The sequence below is a fragment of the Chaetodon auriga genome, chromosome 9, assembly GCF_051107435.1.
Source record: "Chaetodon auriga isolate fChaAug3 chromosome 9, fChaAug3.hap1, whole genome shotgun sequence".
In the NCBI taxonomy this organism is placed as follows: domain Eukaryota; kingdom Metazoa; phylum Chordata; class Actinopteri; order Chaetodontiformes; family Chaetodontidae; genus Chaetodon; species Chaetodon auriga.
Genome location: NC_135082.1, coordinates 22,223,616 through 22,243,193, shown reverse-complemented (window position 1 = coordinate 22,243,193; position 19,578 = coordinate 22,223,616). Strand labels below are relative to the sequence as shown.

The 19,578-nt window shown below is 42.8% G+C and overlaps 1 protein-coding gene across 7 annotated transcripts in view; it reads left to right on the top strand.

Moving 5' to 3' along the window:
- Positions 1-19,578, top strand: part of fam13b (family with sequence similarity 13 member B) — a 70,507-nt gene that overhangs the window by 11,161 nt on the left and 39,768 nt on the right. For 4 of the 7 annotated variants that reach the window (XM_076738818.1, XM_076738821.1, XM_076738820.1 and 1 more), the window contains exons 2-6: positions 6,307-6,459; positions 9,152-9,364; positions 13,765-13,977; positions 15,819-15,996; positions 17,092-17,236. In XM_076738818.1, the coding sequence (XP_076594933.1) occupies positions 9,199-9,364; positions 13,765-13,977; positions 15,819-15,996; positions 17,092-17,236 (702 nt within the window). In that variant the 5' untranslated portion in view covers positions 6,307-6,459; positions 9,152-9,198. The remainder of the gene's footprint in view (positions 1-6,306; positions 6,460-9,151; positions 9,365-13,764; positions 13,978-15,818; positions 15,997-17,091; positions 17,237-19,578) is intronic. The other 3 variants (XM_076738822.1, XM_076738819.1, XM_076738817.1) reach the window with 1 other exon arrangement.

Genomic DNA, 19,578 nt, shown 5'->3' with positions numbered 1-19,578 from the left:
TGGTTTTGTGGAGATTGGGGTCAGAGAGCAGAGTTCAGTGGGTTCCTGTTTGTTGGTCAGGGCTGTTTTTCTGCCTGTTTGAACTTCTTGAAGTCAACAGAGTCTCCAGTCTAGAGGTCTGTCTGAGATCTATTTTTGCTTGTCTTCCTCAGCTTTAACTGATAGAAATTTACTTTGATACATTATTTTTAGCTTTTTTTCCATCCCGGGGGTTGTAGGCTTTGATGCCGAGATCTGATCGATCTTCACTTCTGAAGAGGATTCCTGCTGTCCAACCTTTCTGTCTGTCGCTTTCTTCTTCCCTGATTTTGGTTGACCGTGACAGTTTGGCCAGTGGTGATAGACTATGCAGAGTTTAACGGCTTTGATCTGTTTCACTTTTTGGATTTTAGCAACGTGATGCAAGTTAGAGGAAATTTGCTGATTTATTTATAACCTCCTTTGAATATTTAATCTTCTTTTTGGTCGTGCACTTTGTTTTGATGGCACTGAGGCTATTTGGCACTTCACATGCATATAAAATTGCCTTTATGAAATATGTGTGTACTCTTCCGCTTGTTGAAGCACAGGGTTTTGCTTATATCTGCAGTGGTTATTTCAATAATTGATATTGAACATATGTGGAAAGAGGTCTTTCAGTTTAAATTATATTACTCAGGACATCAGGGTTTATTTTTGTTGATGTTATTGCACCAGTTTTTAGTGAAGAGCCTGGTCATCTGCTGTGTGTTTTGAATGTAGTTCATTTAACTGACCGACATGACCATGACCAAACCAGCCGTCGGGTTAAATGTCTCCTTATGCTTCACAAGGCCGAACAGTTTTACCTTTACTGAACCTGTGACCTTTCTGTTAGAGGACATTTTCAAATGCTGCATTAAGTTACTGCTAATGCAAACTGATCATTTTGTACTGGTGCAGCTTCACATTAAAAGCAATTAACTTGCAGCATTTGGTGACTTTTATTATGAAACAGTTACAGGAAACGCAGAGTGTTTGTCAGGGAGATTAGCACTTGCAAAACCCTCTGCAAAACAAGACGATGGTCGTTTTTGGCATTTTTCTGACGGCGCGTCAGTTTGAAATGTTGCAGGCAGTAATGGAACAAGAAGGAGCTGTTAGATGAAGAGCTGCAGGCTGCAAACCTCCAACCTGTCAGTGATGTAACCACCTGTCTGCAGACTCACACTGTGTACAGCATAAAATCTGATCAGGTTGCTCATGGAATGATGTAAAAAAGCCAATTATTTCCTGACTTCTCCATTAATTCATTAATAGCATGTTTTGCTGCACCCAGTATTATGTGACCTGTAGTAATAAACATGCATTTGCTGTCACTACCAGTCAGTACAGGTGTCGTCAGATCAATACCACCCTGCAGTCTGCTGTCCAGGCTTCATTTCTGGACGTGTGCAGGTGCTGCTTTTAGAAACCAACTGAAATCTGATATACAGCAGGCGTATTTGAATTTACTGCTGACACCAGTGTGGTTGAGCCGTTACAGAAAACTTACTGTGAATTAAGATTGGTACAGTTTTCCATTCAGGTCTGTTTTCATACATACGTTATCATTTGTTTTAGACTCCTACAGGATGAAATGAAGCACTTAGTTTAAATTGAGACTGTTCAGAATTACTCGCACTCTTGAAGGCTTGTCTGACTCAAAACTCTGCAGAGCGGTTTGTAAAACTGAGGAATCACCTCACAGCTCTGCAAAGTTATCATGCAATACTTTATTTAGTCTAGACGATCGATATGTAAACAGAATTGCCCGTTTCACGTTACAAAGTAATCTACCAGAAATGTGCGCTTGCATGTTTGATGGATGTTCCTGCTGCCTCGTTGAAATGAATGAGGCTTTTCTTTTGTCGAGTTTCCTCTTTTATACTCTCCTCGCTCTTGTTCTCATGTTATGCATTGGCCTCTTTCACTTGTGGTCTTACTTTTCTCTCACGCATTGTCTTTCTCTCTCCGAGAGCTGCCTTAACTTTCTTGTTTGCCTTCTAACAGTGCCCCTCATTGTTGAGCAGGAGGTTGTCAAGCATGATATCTGGGATTAAGACACAGACAGAGACACTCTAGACTGTTCCATTACGGACCAAATCCTCACTACAGAGGCCTTTTAGGGTCAGTTTTTCATGGCAGACAAGGCGCTGCTTTGGGAACATTGAGTTCCCTAATCTCAGAGTGTCATTGTCCTCATCTATCTTTTACAGCTTAAGTTTGTTGAGCCTGGCAGGAACAGGACTGCCGCTGCTTAAAAGTTGTCTGCGCTCTGGTTCTGTGCTGTTTAGGCCCTCAAATTGTTGCCTCATTATATTGAACAATATGCTGTAGTTAAGGTTTTTATATCCACTCAGTTTGCCAAGAACAAAATTATTTAGTGTGTGGTGCCTTTTTTGATTTCAGTAGTACAGGCCCTGACCCAATACAAGCATTTCAGCTCCAATGGTGGGATTTTCTCTAGCTTTTAAAGAGGCTTAGGACCCAGCGGTGCCAGTTCAGTTGGTTTTGGAAAGAATAGAGGCTGAAGAACGCCTTTAGAGGGGCAGTCTTTATGAGCAAACAGAAGGCTCCTGAAACCCCTCTTTAATAAGCCAAGTAATAGGAAAACCTGACAATGCTTCAGCTCTTCATCCAGCAACAAACACAGAATTGTCAGGTTGAATATCCTTTCTTCATTTTTGCTGTGAATCATACCAAAAAGGAGCGATCGTACCGTGACGCTACGACTCGGCTCAAGTGAAAGCATCCTCCGTGTTGGCAGGATGGTCAGTGCTGCCTTCTCCTGTGGTCCTCTGAGTCATACCAATATATTGGACAACTCTGAGCTAATGATAATAAACTCCATGCCAAGAAAACTTCTCAAAGTAGCTTGCAGGTGGAGGCAAAGCTAAGCTCGCTCTAATACGTTTGGTTTGACCGAAAAATGAGGAGGAGGCCAGGTGAGGGCCGTTTAAGGCAGCACTGATTCTTCAGTCACCTCAGTGCTGCCTGTGCTTTAGAAAGGTTAATGGACTGTCTTTCTGTGTAGCTCAGTCACTTCAACTCTGCACCGACACCGCACAGGTTTCTGTCCTCTTTACAGCCGTCCATTATAGAAAACGATGGATTTATAAGCAACCTCGTACATCTGCTTGGTATTGCACATGCTGCATTACATAAGGAGCTTTAAAAGACAGTTGGCTGTAAATGTGTGGCAGCCTCCATATGATCTTCATAAAAAAAACTGTTTTTAAAGAGCATTTGGCACTGAGCTGAATGGCAAAGACACATCCACTAAGAGCAGGAACTGAATCATCGCTGTCCCACCCCACCCGGTAATAACATTCAGTGTACTTAGAAGGTCTTGACAGGGATTTAGGTTTTATATTAACCTAAAACATTAAAGGCCAAAGATTTAGTCAGTCAGTCAGATCTAATTTAGTGTTTTATTTTCTTTCATTTTCAATCCAAATAAAATGTTGTGACTTACTGCTGATATGGCTGACTGGTATCTAAAATGGTTGAAATAGCTTCTTCTGTGTATCTGATAAAGTGAAGCATTGCACAGACTCCAGTTTTCAGAGTCCACAGATTTCATAACACACAGGCATTTACTTCCATGTGGTCGTTGCCAAAACTCATAAAATGGCTTGTTATTGGCTAGAATTGTACTGTCTGTTACTTGGTTGCATTCACTGATTTAACATTGTTTGAGAAGTCTTGGGTGCTGATATAACTTTAAGATAGATGATGACAAATCCTTTATCCTTTGGAAGTAAGAAGAGAGACACAAACACCTGTAGAGAATGAAAAAGACATCCAGGAAGGTAAAGGAGTGGATATGTCTCCTCACTCATTATTTTCCTTCAGTGATAATCCCTGTTCCTGCTCGTATCTCCTCCTCGGCTCCTCTTGAGGTGATGCTGACCGCCTAAGTAGGTCGGGTGTCTTGTGTAACCTGCAGCGTAAGGGTGAATGAAAGGAAGGGAAGGACTCGAGAGAGTAGAAGAAAAACAGAGCGGTAACAGGACAGAGTGTATCCGAGCAGAGCAGCGAGAATGAGCGAGTTGTTCCAGAAGGAGAAAGAGCACAAAACCTGTCGAGGCTCAGCCAGGTGTATGTGTGCATGTTGAAGTGTGTGCATGTTCATCTCCAGCTCAGTACTGCCGGATTTGTGTGGCAGAGATGGGCAACGGTCTTTAAATGCGTTCGCTCAGGTTTGCACCAACCAGTGCAAAAAAGGCATTAAACATTATTGAGCATTGAGCAATGAAAATACAAGTTGTGAAGTCAAACTCCCCAAAAACGGACGTGATCTTCCCTCTGATTTTCTCTCTCCTTCTCCAGCTCTCCTATGTTTCACTGCCTCTCTGACTCCATAACGCTCTCAAAAGTAGATGTGTGTTTTTAATATTTTACCACACGGCCATATTCCCTCAAGGATGGTTTCTCTCTTCGTGTGCCCTTGGACACACCAACGCACGCTCACCCTTTCATCCCATCAGCTTCATCAAGCACACACATCCACAAACTGTATATAAGAACCACATGCACGCATGCACCTGCACACACACTCACATACTGAAGTGGCATTAATTAACAGGTACACACCTGACAGAAACACATTTAAAGTGACAGTTTGCTCACGTTGTACTTCACATGGGCATGCACAGACATGCAGAACACACACAAAACACACACACAGCTTTCTAGCCGAACCGGTGTCAGTTTAATTATTATGTTCGGTCCTCGCCTTCAGCAGACTGGAGCCCAACCTGACGTCTCAAACCTCAAAGTCGGAGGATGAGATCAGAGAGGAAGGAGAGGAGAGAAGAATAAAAGGGAGAGGAAAGGGAAGAAAGGAGGGAAGAGGGGCAAGGAAGATGGAGGGAGAGAGGAGAGGAGGAAACAAAAGGAGGAGAAATTAGTCCTTTGGACCTTCAGTCTCTGGAATTGGTTTTAGCTGTCCTGAACTTGGGGTTGGCGTGCCGTGGTCACGGGTTGGCGTGCATGTTTCGCTGCTAAATCAAGTCTCACCAGAGCTACATTATGGTGGAGTGAAAAGGTTTTGAATGTTTATTCTGTGGTGTGTTTGCTCTATTTTCTTTGCAGTTTAATCTTTTTCCCTCATTTTGTGTCTCACTCGTCGTCCTCGTCAAGGTATTTTAGTGGTTTACTAAACGTCTGCTTGATTTATTGCGCTCTTATTGATAAAATGCATTGAATATGGGTTTCCTGAGTTTTGTCCTGGTGTGAACAGTCAGTAGCAGGAAACGTGATCATTAAGTATTCTTAATTATGTTTCTGGTATTAATTATAATTAAGCAGTCACTGCTGTCAGTGGTGGATGAAGTTTTTAGATCCTTCGTGCGAGTAAAAGTACGACCTTGACTGTTATGCTGTTGTATATGTTATCATTATTCTGACCGTGCATTAATAAAAGGCAGGACTGTGCTGTCGTAGTTGTTTGAGGTTGAGCTCATTTTAAACTGTTGTGTACAGGACTGCAGCTACAGATTGATTTTCATTATGGATTAATCTGCTGATCATTTTCTCCACTAAGCAGTTTTTTGTTGTGCAAACCTCTTTATTCTGAAAAATAAGATTCAATAATTAAATGAAATGACAGTAAATCGTCACATCCGAGAAGCTGAAACCTCGAAATGGTTTTACATGAAAAATTAAACCATTATCAAAATATTTGCCACGTAATTTTCTATCAGTTGAGTACAAGTAAAACCACTTCACTTTTGTACTGCAGTACTTGAGTAAATGTACTTACATTCCACTACTGACAGCGGTGACGTGCGTGCTTAAATTCCCAGAAATCTTGACCTGTGCAGCAACATGAACCTGTTGAAAATCAAATTTTTCATTGTTTTTTTTTCCACTTTCATTTCTCTTCATGTCCTGTTGATTCTGAAATTATACGAAGAATTAGAAGTATCTGTGTGAGAATTTGACAGAATTAGCAGAGGTGATAAAATCTAAATGATAACTCGTTTTACAGGAAATAGCTGCTGCTGTTGCTGCTTCAAATGTAATATGCATCTTGTTGTGTGGTGTAATATTTCTCTGAGCAAACGCTTGACAACAGAAGAGCTTTGGCTGTGGCACAGCTCGAAACACCGTCGCCTTATATCACAATAGAAAACAGAAGATGAGATCATTCTATATAAACCAGGGATTGTTGCTTAACACACTCCATTTTTCTTCCTCCTCACCTCTGTCTCCACCCTCAACCTTTCCCTTCTGCCCTTTCCTTCTGCCATTATCTCCTCGTCTTTGTGCCTCCCTCTTGCTTCACTCTCCTTCTCTCAGTGTAGCTAGAAGGGAATCCTGCAAGAGGGATTAGCGGTCCGTCAATGAGGAACTACCGGCTCATCTTCTGCCACAACCTGAAGCAGCCATAGATGGTTCAGTGGTTCACTGGCTAGGGGAGGAGAGGATAGGACACACTTTCACTGCTACACGGTGAGTACGCGCACACACACACTCTCATATGTCGCCTTCAGCAGCTACCTGGTTAGCGGCTAACTGCCTGTTTAAAAAGTGAGAAGAACTTCAAGAAGAGTTCAGTAGCACAGACTCTGTCATACAGAGAGATTGATCTGAAAACAGCCAAGAGTTTCATTGTGTCCTTTGGCTAATTCACAGAATTAATGTAGCTACGATTGATAAAATCTGCCAAGGGATGTCGTTTCTTCCTCTGTACAGTTTTCACCTTTCAAAGCAGACGTGGAGGCTGGACTCAGCATCTGCAGCTTCTCCAGTCGGACAATTTCACCTGCTTAAAATGTGATTTTGCTACAGAAATGCTAAATGGCTCAGCTCTGCAGCAAATACACCCAAGGCTCATCAAATAGACTTGGCCACAAAATATCTGCTGATTCAGCACATTGGTTCTTCTAAGTGCAAATATTAAAAAACACAAACCACATTTTGTTATGCACACTGACAGAATAAGACATGACCAGCAGCCTTAGACAGCTTACTGACTAAAAACCTAATGTGGAAACTTCCTCACTGGCTGTTTTGTCATCTCATATGACAAACTGAACGTAAATGCAGCAACAAACTGGTTTTAAACTGGTTATCAGCAGAGTGAGAGGAGGAGCAAACAGCTGACCACTTCCAACAAGTAAAACTCTGCTCTTAGCACAAAAATCCTGTCTGACTGCCCCATTATACTCTGTGTGTGTGTGTGTGTGTGTGTGTGTGTGTGTGTGTGTGTGTGTGTGTGTGTGTGTGTGTGTGTTCAAGCCACACCTGCATGTGTCTGTGCATTCTTTATATATTTTGTCGCTGTTGTGTTATTTATGTTTCTGGGGCTGATGGGAATCTGTTATTCTGATCTACTTTCACTTTTGGAAAAACAAAACCTAAATAGACTTTGGTAGTGAAAACAGAAACAGATATCACAAATATCTACAGGTCGGTTTGCCGATACCAGTAAAATATGATTAACGTAAGATTAATTTTAATTGGAGGAAAATCAGATTAGATTTTTCCTGGAAAACATTTGGTGATGTTCCTCCACCCCCGATGGGTAGAATGGACACCATCTGCCACTGTTTGCATTCAGATTACTCACCAGTCGCCATCATCAAAGTCAAACTTTGAACAGAAGTGATTGTCGCAGACGCCGGCTTGCTTTAACTTATTTCCATTCTGCCGTCGGGCTCAGGCGGCAAGAACATCCCCTTCGCATGAGAGCCAAGGAGTGACGATGACTGAATGCTGAATGCTGCATGGACGGGAGTTTTAGCAATGACATTTAAATACTGATTATGTAATAGGGAAGTGTAAAAAAAAAAGAAATAGCTGACTTTCATCCATGCTGAATCATGTTTATGTAATTCAGAACATCCCTCGTGGGAACAAATAAACCCTGATTCCAAATGTCCAAATGCAGCAACATGTCTCAAACAAGTTGGGACAGGAGCAACTTAAGACTGGGGAAGATGTGGAATGCACCAAAAACACCTGTTTGGAACATTCCACAGGTAAACAGGTTCATTGGCAACAGGTGAGAGTATCATGATTGGGTATGAAAGGGGCATCCTGGAAAGGCTCAGCTGTTCACAAGCGAGGATGGAGCGAGGTTCACCACTTTGTGAACACATGATTGGACAAAGGATGCTGCTGCATGAGCTCAGGAACACTTGCTGAAAATGTTTTCAGCAATCGGTTTGTTTGCAAATGATTTCATCACGATACAACGCTTCTTTATTCAGGGGGAGATCTGATGTGCTTCTTCAGCCCCCCTTTCATTTAGCGGGACACCTGCCTCATAATCCCTGTCTGACTGAAACACCACCACTCTTACCTAAACCTTCAATCTGTCTCCTTCTCTTCCTGCTGTGGCTCCCCACATGCTAATGACAAACATGGAACAAGGAGCCACTGGTCCTTTGATGACAGACCTGTCATTAGGGCTTGTTATAAAAAGAGATTTGAGCCAGTTTTGGGCTAAATTCAGTTTTAGAAACACTTGACAAGAAAAAAAGCAATAAAACTGGGAAATGTTGCTTTAAATAAGCAAAATTATCTGCCAACAGAACAGGAAATGTTCACTTATGAAAGATGTTTGAAACTTAAGATGCTTCATCTTACTTAGAACGAGCCTTTTGCAGTGCACTGATTGGTCGTGTGTGCAGGCAGCGGTCATCGGACGGTAGACTGATTAACACGCTTGCTCCTCTCCTCCTCCTCCACCTGTTCCTCCTAACCCCCTTGAAGGACCAGGTGTAAATGCCTCTTGGCCTGTGGCTCTGTCACTGCTGTGCATTCCTCCCTTTCCCCTCCCTCCCTCTCCTCCTCCTCCTCCTCCTCTTCTTTCTGGGTTAAAAGGCACCAGGCGAGGTTCACAAACATGTAACAATGTGTAAACCAGCCACTCCCATATGTTTGAGGGTGGTGTGCTCATTTTGTTTGTTTGTAGAGAGTTCGCTGATGTCCCTCAGTCACTCTTCTTGTTACCTCCTTGGATCTCTCCATCAGTCTTTGTTGATTGTGTTTTCTCCCCCTTTTAGCTTGTGAGTCTGACTGAAGAACAAAAGTGATGTTGTGTGTCGGGCTGCATCCCCCACCGGCGCTTTTATTTTATAAATCACTCCATCTCACTTTTTGTCTCGTCTCCCTCTTTTTGCTTTTCTCCCCGAAGACGTGAGGTCTTGGCGGGGTTGTGGTGAGGAGGAGGAGGAGGAGGCCATGAGGAAGAGCGTGTCTCCGTTGCCAGGCAATGAGGGCGGGAGCTCAGCCAACACCACGCGGGTTTTTGGCGTTCCTTTGGAGGAGGTGACACGCACACATACAATCAGTGGCCACGAGGTTCCTGCGCTGGTGAAACACATCGTCGAATACATCGAGGAGCACGGTGAGCAATGGACACACACACACACACACACACACACACACACACACACACACACTCATAGAGGCAGTGATGCTTAAATCTCAAAATAAAGGCACTTTTTTTGGTATCATTTAATAAAATTTGGGCCGCAGATCTTTGTTTCACATGATTTTATTTCTGGTATATGATTCATATGGGAATCATTTCCATTAAATCAATACTCACAAGGCTGAAATATCTCTGTAGTCAGCCAGTGCCGATGATGCCAATGCAACAATCTCGGTCAATTTGAATAATAAACCAATAAAAGCGGCGTCTTGATGCTGTATATTCATATGACTCACACACTCCCACATGTTTGTGGTGATGCATTTGTTTGCAGATATTTGACTAAATGTGTTTGAGTCCATAAAGTGTTCTAATGTTGGTCCTCTTTGTTTCTTCTACATTCACAGAATAGTTACCAAACACTGCACAAAACACCGTTTTCATTCGACTCACGTTCACATTTATGCTTTGAGTTGTCGTCTTTTATTAAATTGCTCCTTCCCCCTGAAAGTGATCAAAGTGGCCACACTGAATAAAATAACGCCCACTTTTAGAGCACAAAACAGAAGCAGGATGGTTCCACAAAAATCCTCGAAGTCCAGAATCTTCTCTCTAATGCTGCTGTGAATTTTACCTGTAGCTCGAGGCACAGAACCCTCTCTTTGGATGTGACGTGAGCAGGTCTTTTACATTTTTGATTTCTTGTATCGCACTCTGTTAAAATGCATCTCCTCGTCTCCTCCAGGCATTAAGAACCTACATTGTCTTATAACTTGGAGTCCTCAGTCTTAAATATAGAATTTCTGCTCAAAATCTCTCTTTAATACCTGTATTAGTCATCTGGATAGTAGAGTAGCACAGGGCTTTGCAGATTGTTTTTACATTGAAATGGGAAAGCAGAAATTGATCACTAATGCCAGTTTCAGCCCTCTGTCATTGCACCCCGGCGTTTTTAAATTCCACCATTTGTGCCCCACTTATCACTTCTAAGTGCGTACTCCTGAGTGCTCAGTTACATCTGATTACCTTCTGTAATGCTCCAGTCTCCCCAGCACGCCCTGCTGCTGCTGCTGACTGCTCTTGCATCACGATAAAGCAAAATATGTTGGTGGTGGAGATCCGGCGTACGTGATAAGATGAACTCTGGATGCACCGGCAGACAGCTCCCCGTTCCGCTCCCTTCTTCATTACATAACAGTTGTGTCAACCGCAGCTCCACTTGTGAAAACAGAGGAGCTTAACGGTGAGGAGAGGAAACTACCAAAGTCGAATATCCCCCCCGGAACATTTTTCTTCAAGCCTCACAGAGCAGGAGCTTCAGACTTGTGTCATTATCTTTAGAGGAGCAGGTTGGCAGGTCAGACTTCTTGTTCAGAGGGATGAGAGCCATAGAAAATGGAGACTTCACTGTTTCTCCAGACAAATTTAAGACTTTAAAGTGAACAGCCGTAGCCAGAGTTTATTTGCATCTGGCTGCTAATTGTACTGGCTGCAGAACACCATCAGTACTAGTTGGTAGTTACACGGCCCATACAGCCCCCAGCCTGACAGCGAACCAGCCCGTCCTCTTTGTGGCTGCGTTGCTGGAGTGAACCCTGGGGAAATGGATACATTCAGTCAATTAGATTGATTTGACTCCTCTCTCAAAATGTCGTTATCTCTGGTCTGTGCAGCGCTACTGTCAGTCTCATTTTAGATGAAATCACATATGCATGTGAAGATGCGTTTGTAAAATTCTGCTGTCGCACAGCAGAAGCCATCAGATGACTGTGAAAAATACCAATGAAAGAAGGCGAAATGCTGATAAGTCGTTCCATGATAGCAGTAATTGATAAATGGAACGTATCCTGAGGACCAATATGGAATTAATGTTCAGATTTAAAGATCGTAGTTCACATCAGCACGACCCTGCATGTGCTGGATACGTCTACACACTACAGAAAGCCATTACAAGTGTGTCAGTCTTCTGTTGTGGATTAAGCAGTGTCAGTCACCAAAGACAAACCTTTTAATGTAAAACCCATTGAGTCAGTTTTTTTAACTATTAGAATTCACTTCGAGTCCCCTCAGGTAGCCACTCAGGCAGGCTGGTGGTTTGTTTGACTCGGGGGGGGGGGGGGGGGGGGCACTCGGCTATATGAGGTTATGTAATAAGTGTCTATTCCTCCGGGGCCTCTGCTGGCGCTTTAATTAGAGTGGTCAGTCCAGAAGTTATTCAGCCAGTGAAAAGACCTTAGTCTCTCTTATTTAACTCGTGTGATAACTTGTGTGACGCAGGGTGTCGAAAATATGAAGTATAAAGGTGATCTGATGGAAGACAGAGACGATGACAGTGGAAAGCGTTGAAGGTGACCAAAGCTGTGGCATCTGTGCCAGATTAAATTGCTCATACGATTTGAACAGGGGCCCGACTGCTTTGGTAGATATCAGAGTGTCATGAAGGGCCGAGCAATATTTGAATTGAATCAATGCACAAATGTGTGAAGACGTCAGTGATGCCCATGAGTGCTCCGATTGTGACTGCGGACCCTGAATGCTGTTCTGCCGGCTGTTTTGTGATGTTTTAAAGTGGGAATAGGTCCCAGAGGAACATCTGGACGAAAACATTGTGTCGGCTTGTTAACAGATGAGAAACCAGGGAGTGAACAGGAGTGAGACGGAATCACCAGGCAGTCGTTTTCATACTCTGTAAGCCACAACATTACTGCTTAGACACCTTGAAGCATTTCCTGTTGCTTTTAAACCTCTCTGGGTTCTTCAGGTGGGTCTTCTGCAATAGTCATCATGGCAAGCAATTAGTGGGAATGCGGCAGGATTAGGGAAAAGTGCGATAATCACTCGTCAGTCACTTTAGGCCCCACTTAAGATGCGGTATGCTTCAAACAAAGTGCCTGTTGGATTGTAGAAAAGCTATTTGTCTGACAGTCAGGCCACCTTGGTGCAGCGATTGGCCAGGTACGCAGACAATGAGCTTCTCTCGAGCTCTCTTTTCTCTTTCGTCACACGACTGCTTCTGCCGCTTCTTGTGAACATCCGAATGCAACACCATGATTTCCTGACTATCCTGACTAGGACAGACTGCCTGACAGAGTGCTGCGCTATGTGCATTTGTAGGCCGGCAGGCTGTTTGCCAGCCTTTGACTGTAGCCGTTCTGAGCAGGTATAAACACTTCTGCATTTAAGCATGCTTAGGCAACCCTCCATACAACCTTGTTTGTTTAAAGCATACCGAGCCCTTTACTCTCCTTTGGTTAACTGCTTTTCCTCTGGAGCCAAACAATAATATACCCAAACAGGCCGGTCAGCATTCTCATTTGGCAGCTGTTGTTTTTACACTGAGGCAGATTTTCTCCATTGTTGCGTAAAGCAGTTGCATGAGCTAAGATAAGCTAAGAGTTAATGGAATAGAGCTTACGTGTAGTGAACCATGTTTGGGTTTCCATCTTAAAAAAGGTGGTTTTTGATTTTAGATTTAGCAAAGGCAGTTGTAGCTGCAGAAAACGCACGAAATGCTTTGTGGGAGATTCATGTGACAGCATAGTAAACATGATATAAGATGAACAGATAGCTTGTTATGTAATGAAAGAAAACATGATAATGTGAAAAAAATGTTCTAAAACTGGTTCAAGCCCTTCTAAGACACGCTGACGTTATCTTTTTGTCACAAACACTGATGCTGTCGCACACTGGAATGGTAACAGTCAGTGTGGTCATGCATGTATTTTTTCATAACGATAAGGAAGATGCTCACATGCACACATGCATTTTCATACACACACCAACACACAGACCCTTGTGTTTCTATTCCAATGCTGTTCTTATGAAAGCTGGGCATCAAATTCAGGAGCCAGATCATGGGAAGTCCACGTTTCTAGACCACATAAGTTACGTTAACTCCCATGTTTGGAAATATCACATACAGCACCGTATTTACCAGGTGATTGTATTCAGGTAGTTACTGGTTGTTATTATCAGTCGAACCAGATGAATGAAAACGCCACTGCAAAGTGTATTTATGTATGTAAGTATTTGTTTACAAGTTGAGTTGTCCAGACCTTCTAAATGCACTTTTGGTTTTAGACCAATCAGGTTCAGGTTCAGTCAGGCCATCAGGTTTTCTGGAGGAGGACACAGCTGTTGACTGCGTGCAGGACAATCACACAAACCCACTGCAGAGACCACAGCTTGTAATTTCATAGTTTCTCAAGGCACTCAGCAGATAACGAGGTCTTACACCCAATATATCAACTGCTATATACAGGTAGAAATTCTTTAAGGATACACAGTACGTCTTTGAAGTAACTAAGTCAGTCGCCCATGTTAATAACATTGACATGATTATTTGAAGTGTTCATTGCTCTATGTGTCACCAGGTCATCTGGACCTTGAGGGGCTCTTCCTGGTTAACGGCAACGCAGAGCGTGTGGATTGGCTACGCCAGCGTTACGACAGCGGTGAGGAGGTGGAGCTAGAGAAGGAGGCGGACCTGGCATCAGCGGTCAGTCTGCTCCGACTCTTCCTGCAGGAGCTTCCCGAGCCTGTTATCCCGACAGCCATACAGGGACACATTCTACAGCTACACCAAGGTGTGTGACAGGGACGGCTTTTCCTCTTCCCATGCCGTGCTGTCTTTCCACTCTCTTTTCTCCCTCGCTCAGTTTTTTTTTTATCTGAAACTAACTACTGATGTTCCTTTTTTTGTTCTTTTTGTGTGTTAGTTGCTGTGTGTTTTGCAGAAATTGAGCTTTTTTTGTTTCACCCTTTGTGCTTTTTACTCCTCCTCCTGAATCCCATTGGCGGTCTTGCAGATGTACTGCTTAGAGCCTGAGCTTACCTAATATCAGGAGAGGTGACCAGTTGATTTTGCATTAATGTGTTATGACTGTGGCCATGTGGACTTTAGTTATCTAAGCTGTGATGGTAAGATCACTAAATGAAGCAGAAACTGGCTTTCATAACACCAGGCCGTTAGCTGTACTGCATAGTATCTGAGTGGTGTGTGTGTGTGTGTGTGTGTGTGTGTGTGTGTGTATATGCTCTGTCGTGATATTCAGTCATTGTGCTTCCTTTTCTTCATGCTGTTCTCTTCATGTTTTTCTTACTACTTAAAGGATAATAGTCCAGTATGAACAGGAGAAATAATTAGAGCAACCAGTGATGCGCTTAGTGTACGGGGATGTGAGTACTGTGTAAAGATAGATTTCAAAAAACTTGAACGTACCCTCTCATAGGGTTGAGCGATGTGTTGAGGATTTCTAGCTGGTCACTGTCAGCCTGAGAGCTGCAGATTGCCCATATGTTCGCACAGGTGTGTGTTGAGAGATGTATTCTTAGATGTATTGTAAGTTTTATTGACTTGAATGTTGGTGAAATGTTCAGTGTGAGTTTATCCTCTCACTGGTTAGCAGCTCGGGATAGAGATATTTAGGGCTTTTATTGTGAAAGGTAGAAAAATGGAAAGAATGAGTCTGCTTGTGGCATTATTGGAAACAGTAAAGAGTTATGCCGTCTTGGTTGAAACTACAGAAAAATATAACTGTACACCTTCTAAATTCAAGTTTCCCCCTTTTACTGAACTGAGACTTCCTTAATTGCCCTGCTGACTCATCACAAACACGCGTCGTTCAAACTCGCCAAAAGAAAGAAAATGACAAAACTTCAAGGAGCAGCACTGGACTCGGTCACTGATAGCTGATATATTTGTCCAGTTGTCCAACCCTGCCCTCTTATGGCAAAGGTTGTGTTTATGTTGCCCCCCCCATCCAGAACTCTTGTTTTATTCTTTCCATCTGGATGTTTTTGCAAAATTTGGAAAAATTAGGAAAAAGCAACAGCAGTTCAAACTTGATGCGGATGCGGTGGAGTACTACATGTTTAATGGACAGAGTATAATCACTCCCACAAATCTCCCACTTCCACATTTGCTCTGTTTCTGTTTCTCCCCTTTGCTCTGTCCTCTTTTGCCTCACAGATAATCTGTTCTAATCTCCTTCTCACGACAAGGCTTGTCTGCCATGCAGATTACTGCAGTGGAGGAGTTTGGATGGACTCTCCATGTCATGTTATTCATTTCTCTTTCTATTATACTCTATAATGTCACCACTATGCTGCAGAAAGGATTCCCTTTTTTCACATTTTTCTCCCTAATGCCATCTCCTGTTTCACCTCATTTCACCTCTCCCTGAGGATTGTGCATTAATCTTATCTTTGTCTGCATATTTTCCCGAGATAAGAACTTTTAAGGTCAACTGTGAAGAAACACAAAGGACTTGATAATCTATTATTCACTCCACAGTATCTCCAAATACAGTAATGAAAAGGGGCTTTGTACTAACAACATGTGTCAAGTGTACAAGTTCTCATGGTGATGATAATAAACCTGCACCCTCTCCAATAAAATCTGTATTCTGCTCTTTTAAATCCCCAGATTACAGCAATGAAGAGGAGCTGTGTAGAAACCTGAAGTACCTCCTGCAGCAGCTCCCCCAGCTGAACTACGGCCTGCTGCGTTTCCTGTGCCGCTTTCTGGCCAGCGTGGCATCGCTTCAGCAGGAGAGCTGGAACATCGGGACGCTGGCCGCTGTCTTCGGGCCAGACATCTTCCAGTAAGATCTCCGTATATAATTATTGGGATTCATAATCACAGCCGTTGTGCCTTTGTAAACTGAAAACTGAGCTGTCGGATGCTCTGTGTGAAGGGCAACAAAGTGCACATTTTTTCTACCTGACAAGTTACTTAGAGATCCAGATTCTCGTCAACAAGTCCTCAAATGCAGCCAGTAAAGGGTTAACTAATTATAGGCAACCTGGGGCCAGGTGAAAGAGCAGTCCTCGATTGGAGAGGTGAGGGGTTGTTTATATATGAGCCATGATCTGATTGGACTAAACCCCCAGCAGGCTTGTGTGAGCTGGAGATAATGTTTGACTCCAGTAACAACGCAACCGCTTTCTTACAGGGACAGCGGAGTCTTCTCTTCTCTAAATACTTTAAATTTATGTAAGAGGCATAACGTAGAAAGTTTTGTCCACCTTCAGTCGTTCAGAAGGCGTGCTTTCTTTCTGCCTCTTGCCCTTGCTTCATGTCTGCAGCATTAGGGCCGCACGGTGCAGATTAAGTCAGGCGTGACTTTACTTTTGACTTCTTTACTGTGATTGCTTGTCAACGACAACAAGATCCAGCCATTGCGCCCCCTGCTGCCCAGAGGCCTTTCATAGTCCTTATAGTGGCTCAAAGTACAGAATAGTCAACAACAACAACCACTTTCAGATCTTCACTGGGTGTAAAAATCATCTACATATCATCAAATCGTGGGAAAGTGGGAATATGAGAACAGGAATGATGTGTGTGGCATACACGAACACATTTATTCAGCTGTTGTATTTATTTAAAGAATCAGTGTGTAAGATTTGAGGGGATCTATTAACACAATGTGTCAGAAAATTAATATGATATTCATATATACATTTTCATTAGTATCTAATCACCTGAAAATAAGAATCATTGTGTTTTTGTTGCCGTAGAATGAGCTCTTTATATCCTCTTCGCCATCTCGCACCACCATTTTCACCAGTTTCACAGCCACCGTCGGTTCCTCTACATGGTTGAAAAGGGAGGCTGAAGCAAAGAGTATTGAATTGGTTGCAATCTGTAACCGTTCCCAGCCAACAAAACACACTCTTCTCTCGTCTTCTGTTCAAAGTCTGTCAACAGAAGGAGAAGACCTTCGAGACCAGGAGTCTGTCAGCAGAGTCTTGGCAGAGCTGTTGGACAACCAGGAGGGCCTGTTTGACTCGGAGGACGATGACGTCTCCACCACCAACGACTACAGCTCCATCAATGAACAGGTACTGTCCGTCACCTTTGTTTCTGATGTCCCCACCTTCTCCATCTGTCCAGAAATCTGCTAATATAAGGAGAGTAAATACTTTCACATTTCGAAATCTTTTTGCAAAAGCTTTTGATTCAGTGGTGACATCTTGAAATGTGGCAGTCACAAAGAAAAAGTTAGTCAGATTATGCCTTGTTTTAGTCTTAAGCCCACATATTTTGTCCCCTCTGCTCTATTGTTTTTCCCTCTGGCATAAATTAAGTCTGTTTTATCTATTTTTGCTCACCCCTCCATCCACCCAAAGGAGTCTTTGTAGCTGTTCTCTCCCCCCTATATCATCAGTGTATGAATCCACTGTTTGTACGCACATTGTTGGAAGGCTCTTTGTGTAAAGGATAGTTATGAATACACGAATTCACTGTCAGAATTGCTGACATAATGACAAAGAAGTCCAATTACAAAATCTTATCAGAATCCTCTTTGTCTTCTCCTCTTGGTCTTTTCTCCTCCTCTTTCATGGCACTGAGGCAGTCCAATGTGGCATTTCGCTGTGCCGGGATCAGGGGTGAAATTCTTTCTGGGTTGACGCACAGAGAAAACAGACAAATCCTTCTGTGAAACAGTGAAGATTAAACTTTCAGCATGCCATCGAGCTTTTAGCAGGATACGGTAAACTCACAGCTACTTTGATGAAGAGGACAGGGCCTTCGTAACAGATTTACCTCTGAAGAGCGTCCAGTCCTTCACCCTGTGTTGAAATGTTGTGCCATCACTAAATGCTTTTGTCCATTTCCTTAATGGAACTGACATTTCTATCTTATTAAGAGGATAACTCATGATAACCTTTGATCCTCGTGCTTTTTTGAGTATTGTAAAACATTGAGTTAAGTAAGTTTTACATAATTTGTAGATAAATGGGAAATCCTGGATATGTCAGCACTGATACGATTTCATTCATATGATTCACCTGTGAGTTTTCACTGTTGATGTAGCCTCAGTATTCATGATATTATATATATTCACCTTTCAGTGGAATCACATTACGATGATGAGATCATATCGTTAATTTTAATGATTCCAGTTGTGATTGCAGATGAACAAACTAAGCTGGCTGCATGTTCTCATTCTTGGATCGAGGTTTTAAGTTTGTGGCTCCAGTGGCTTTTTGGACTCCAGTGATACGTGTAAATCTTACCAGGCTGCACTAGGATGCACATGGACGGGGATTAAATGAGTACAATCCCTATTAAGGAATGAAAATGTCATCCAGTGAAACAAACCGCAGTGAGTCCATCCAGGCTGAGAGTGAATCAGTAGCTGCAGTAAAACATGCAGAATCATTGTTTAAGTAACCTTGATGTTATCTAGAAAGTGTGTCCATCATCAGAATATTTCTCAGAAGAAGAAGAACCCCACCCGAACGCACCCGCCTGCCCTCGCAGGGCACACAGAGCTTTGAATACTCTGAGGTGTGTTCAGCGTTGACACTCTAACTCTTAGTATGTATCTAGTGTAATGAGCATCTGCCAAACATTTGTTTCTCAGCTGTTTGACTGCGTTAAACTCTACATTCCTTTACTTGTCTTACGTTGAACACACAGAACGTGACTGGCAGACTAAACAAACTCAAAGGCATTTCCCCTGTTGCCCAGCAACACAACCCCATGACTGGGCCAACGGTGTAAAGAATGGCATAGTTCACATTTAATTCTACAGTGGCCTGATTACATTGTATTATTATACGATAATGCGCACACGAACACAGTAATTATGAGGCAAGCCTTGATCGGTATCTCACGTTGCCTTTCTCCTGCCGCATTTAAGAATGCTTCCTCCAACAGAGCAGGGACACGGTAAACATCGTGTTTAAATGTTGAGGTTAAAGGCTACAGATGGTCATTGTGAAAGTCCAGCCAGGAGAGAAAGAGCAACTGCAGTCAGTCACTCATTCAGTTACTTTCAGCCGCCCGCTTTAGTCCTGTTTTCATGTCTTCTTTGTTGCAGTTTCTGTCTCTGTTTTGATGTATTCTTAACCGACGTCTCTGCACTGCTGCAGACAGCTTGGCTCCAGTTTAGCTTGCCTTGAAATCTGGAGTCACTATCCGTCGTGTCCTTCCTTCATTCAAGAGAAAAATCTAAGATATATAAAAGATATAGAGCAAGACTTTTGTTTTTGATCCCATTTTTCATGATTTCAGGTTAAAGATTTAAAGACTTTTTCTGCGTACTCTCTCAAATTTTGTTCTGGGGGTTAGTTCAGATCTGACCACCTTCATGCAGTGCGACACATCTCCTTCACATAGAGCTGATCAGGTTATTGATTGTGGCCTGTAGGAGGTTGGTTTATTGGCAGGAACT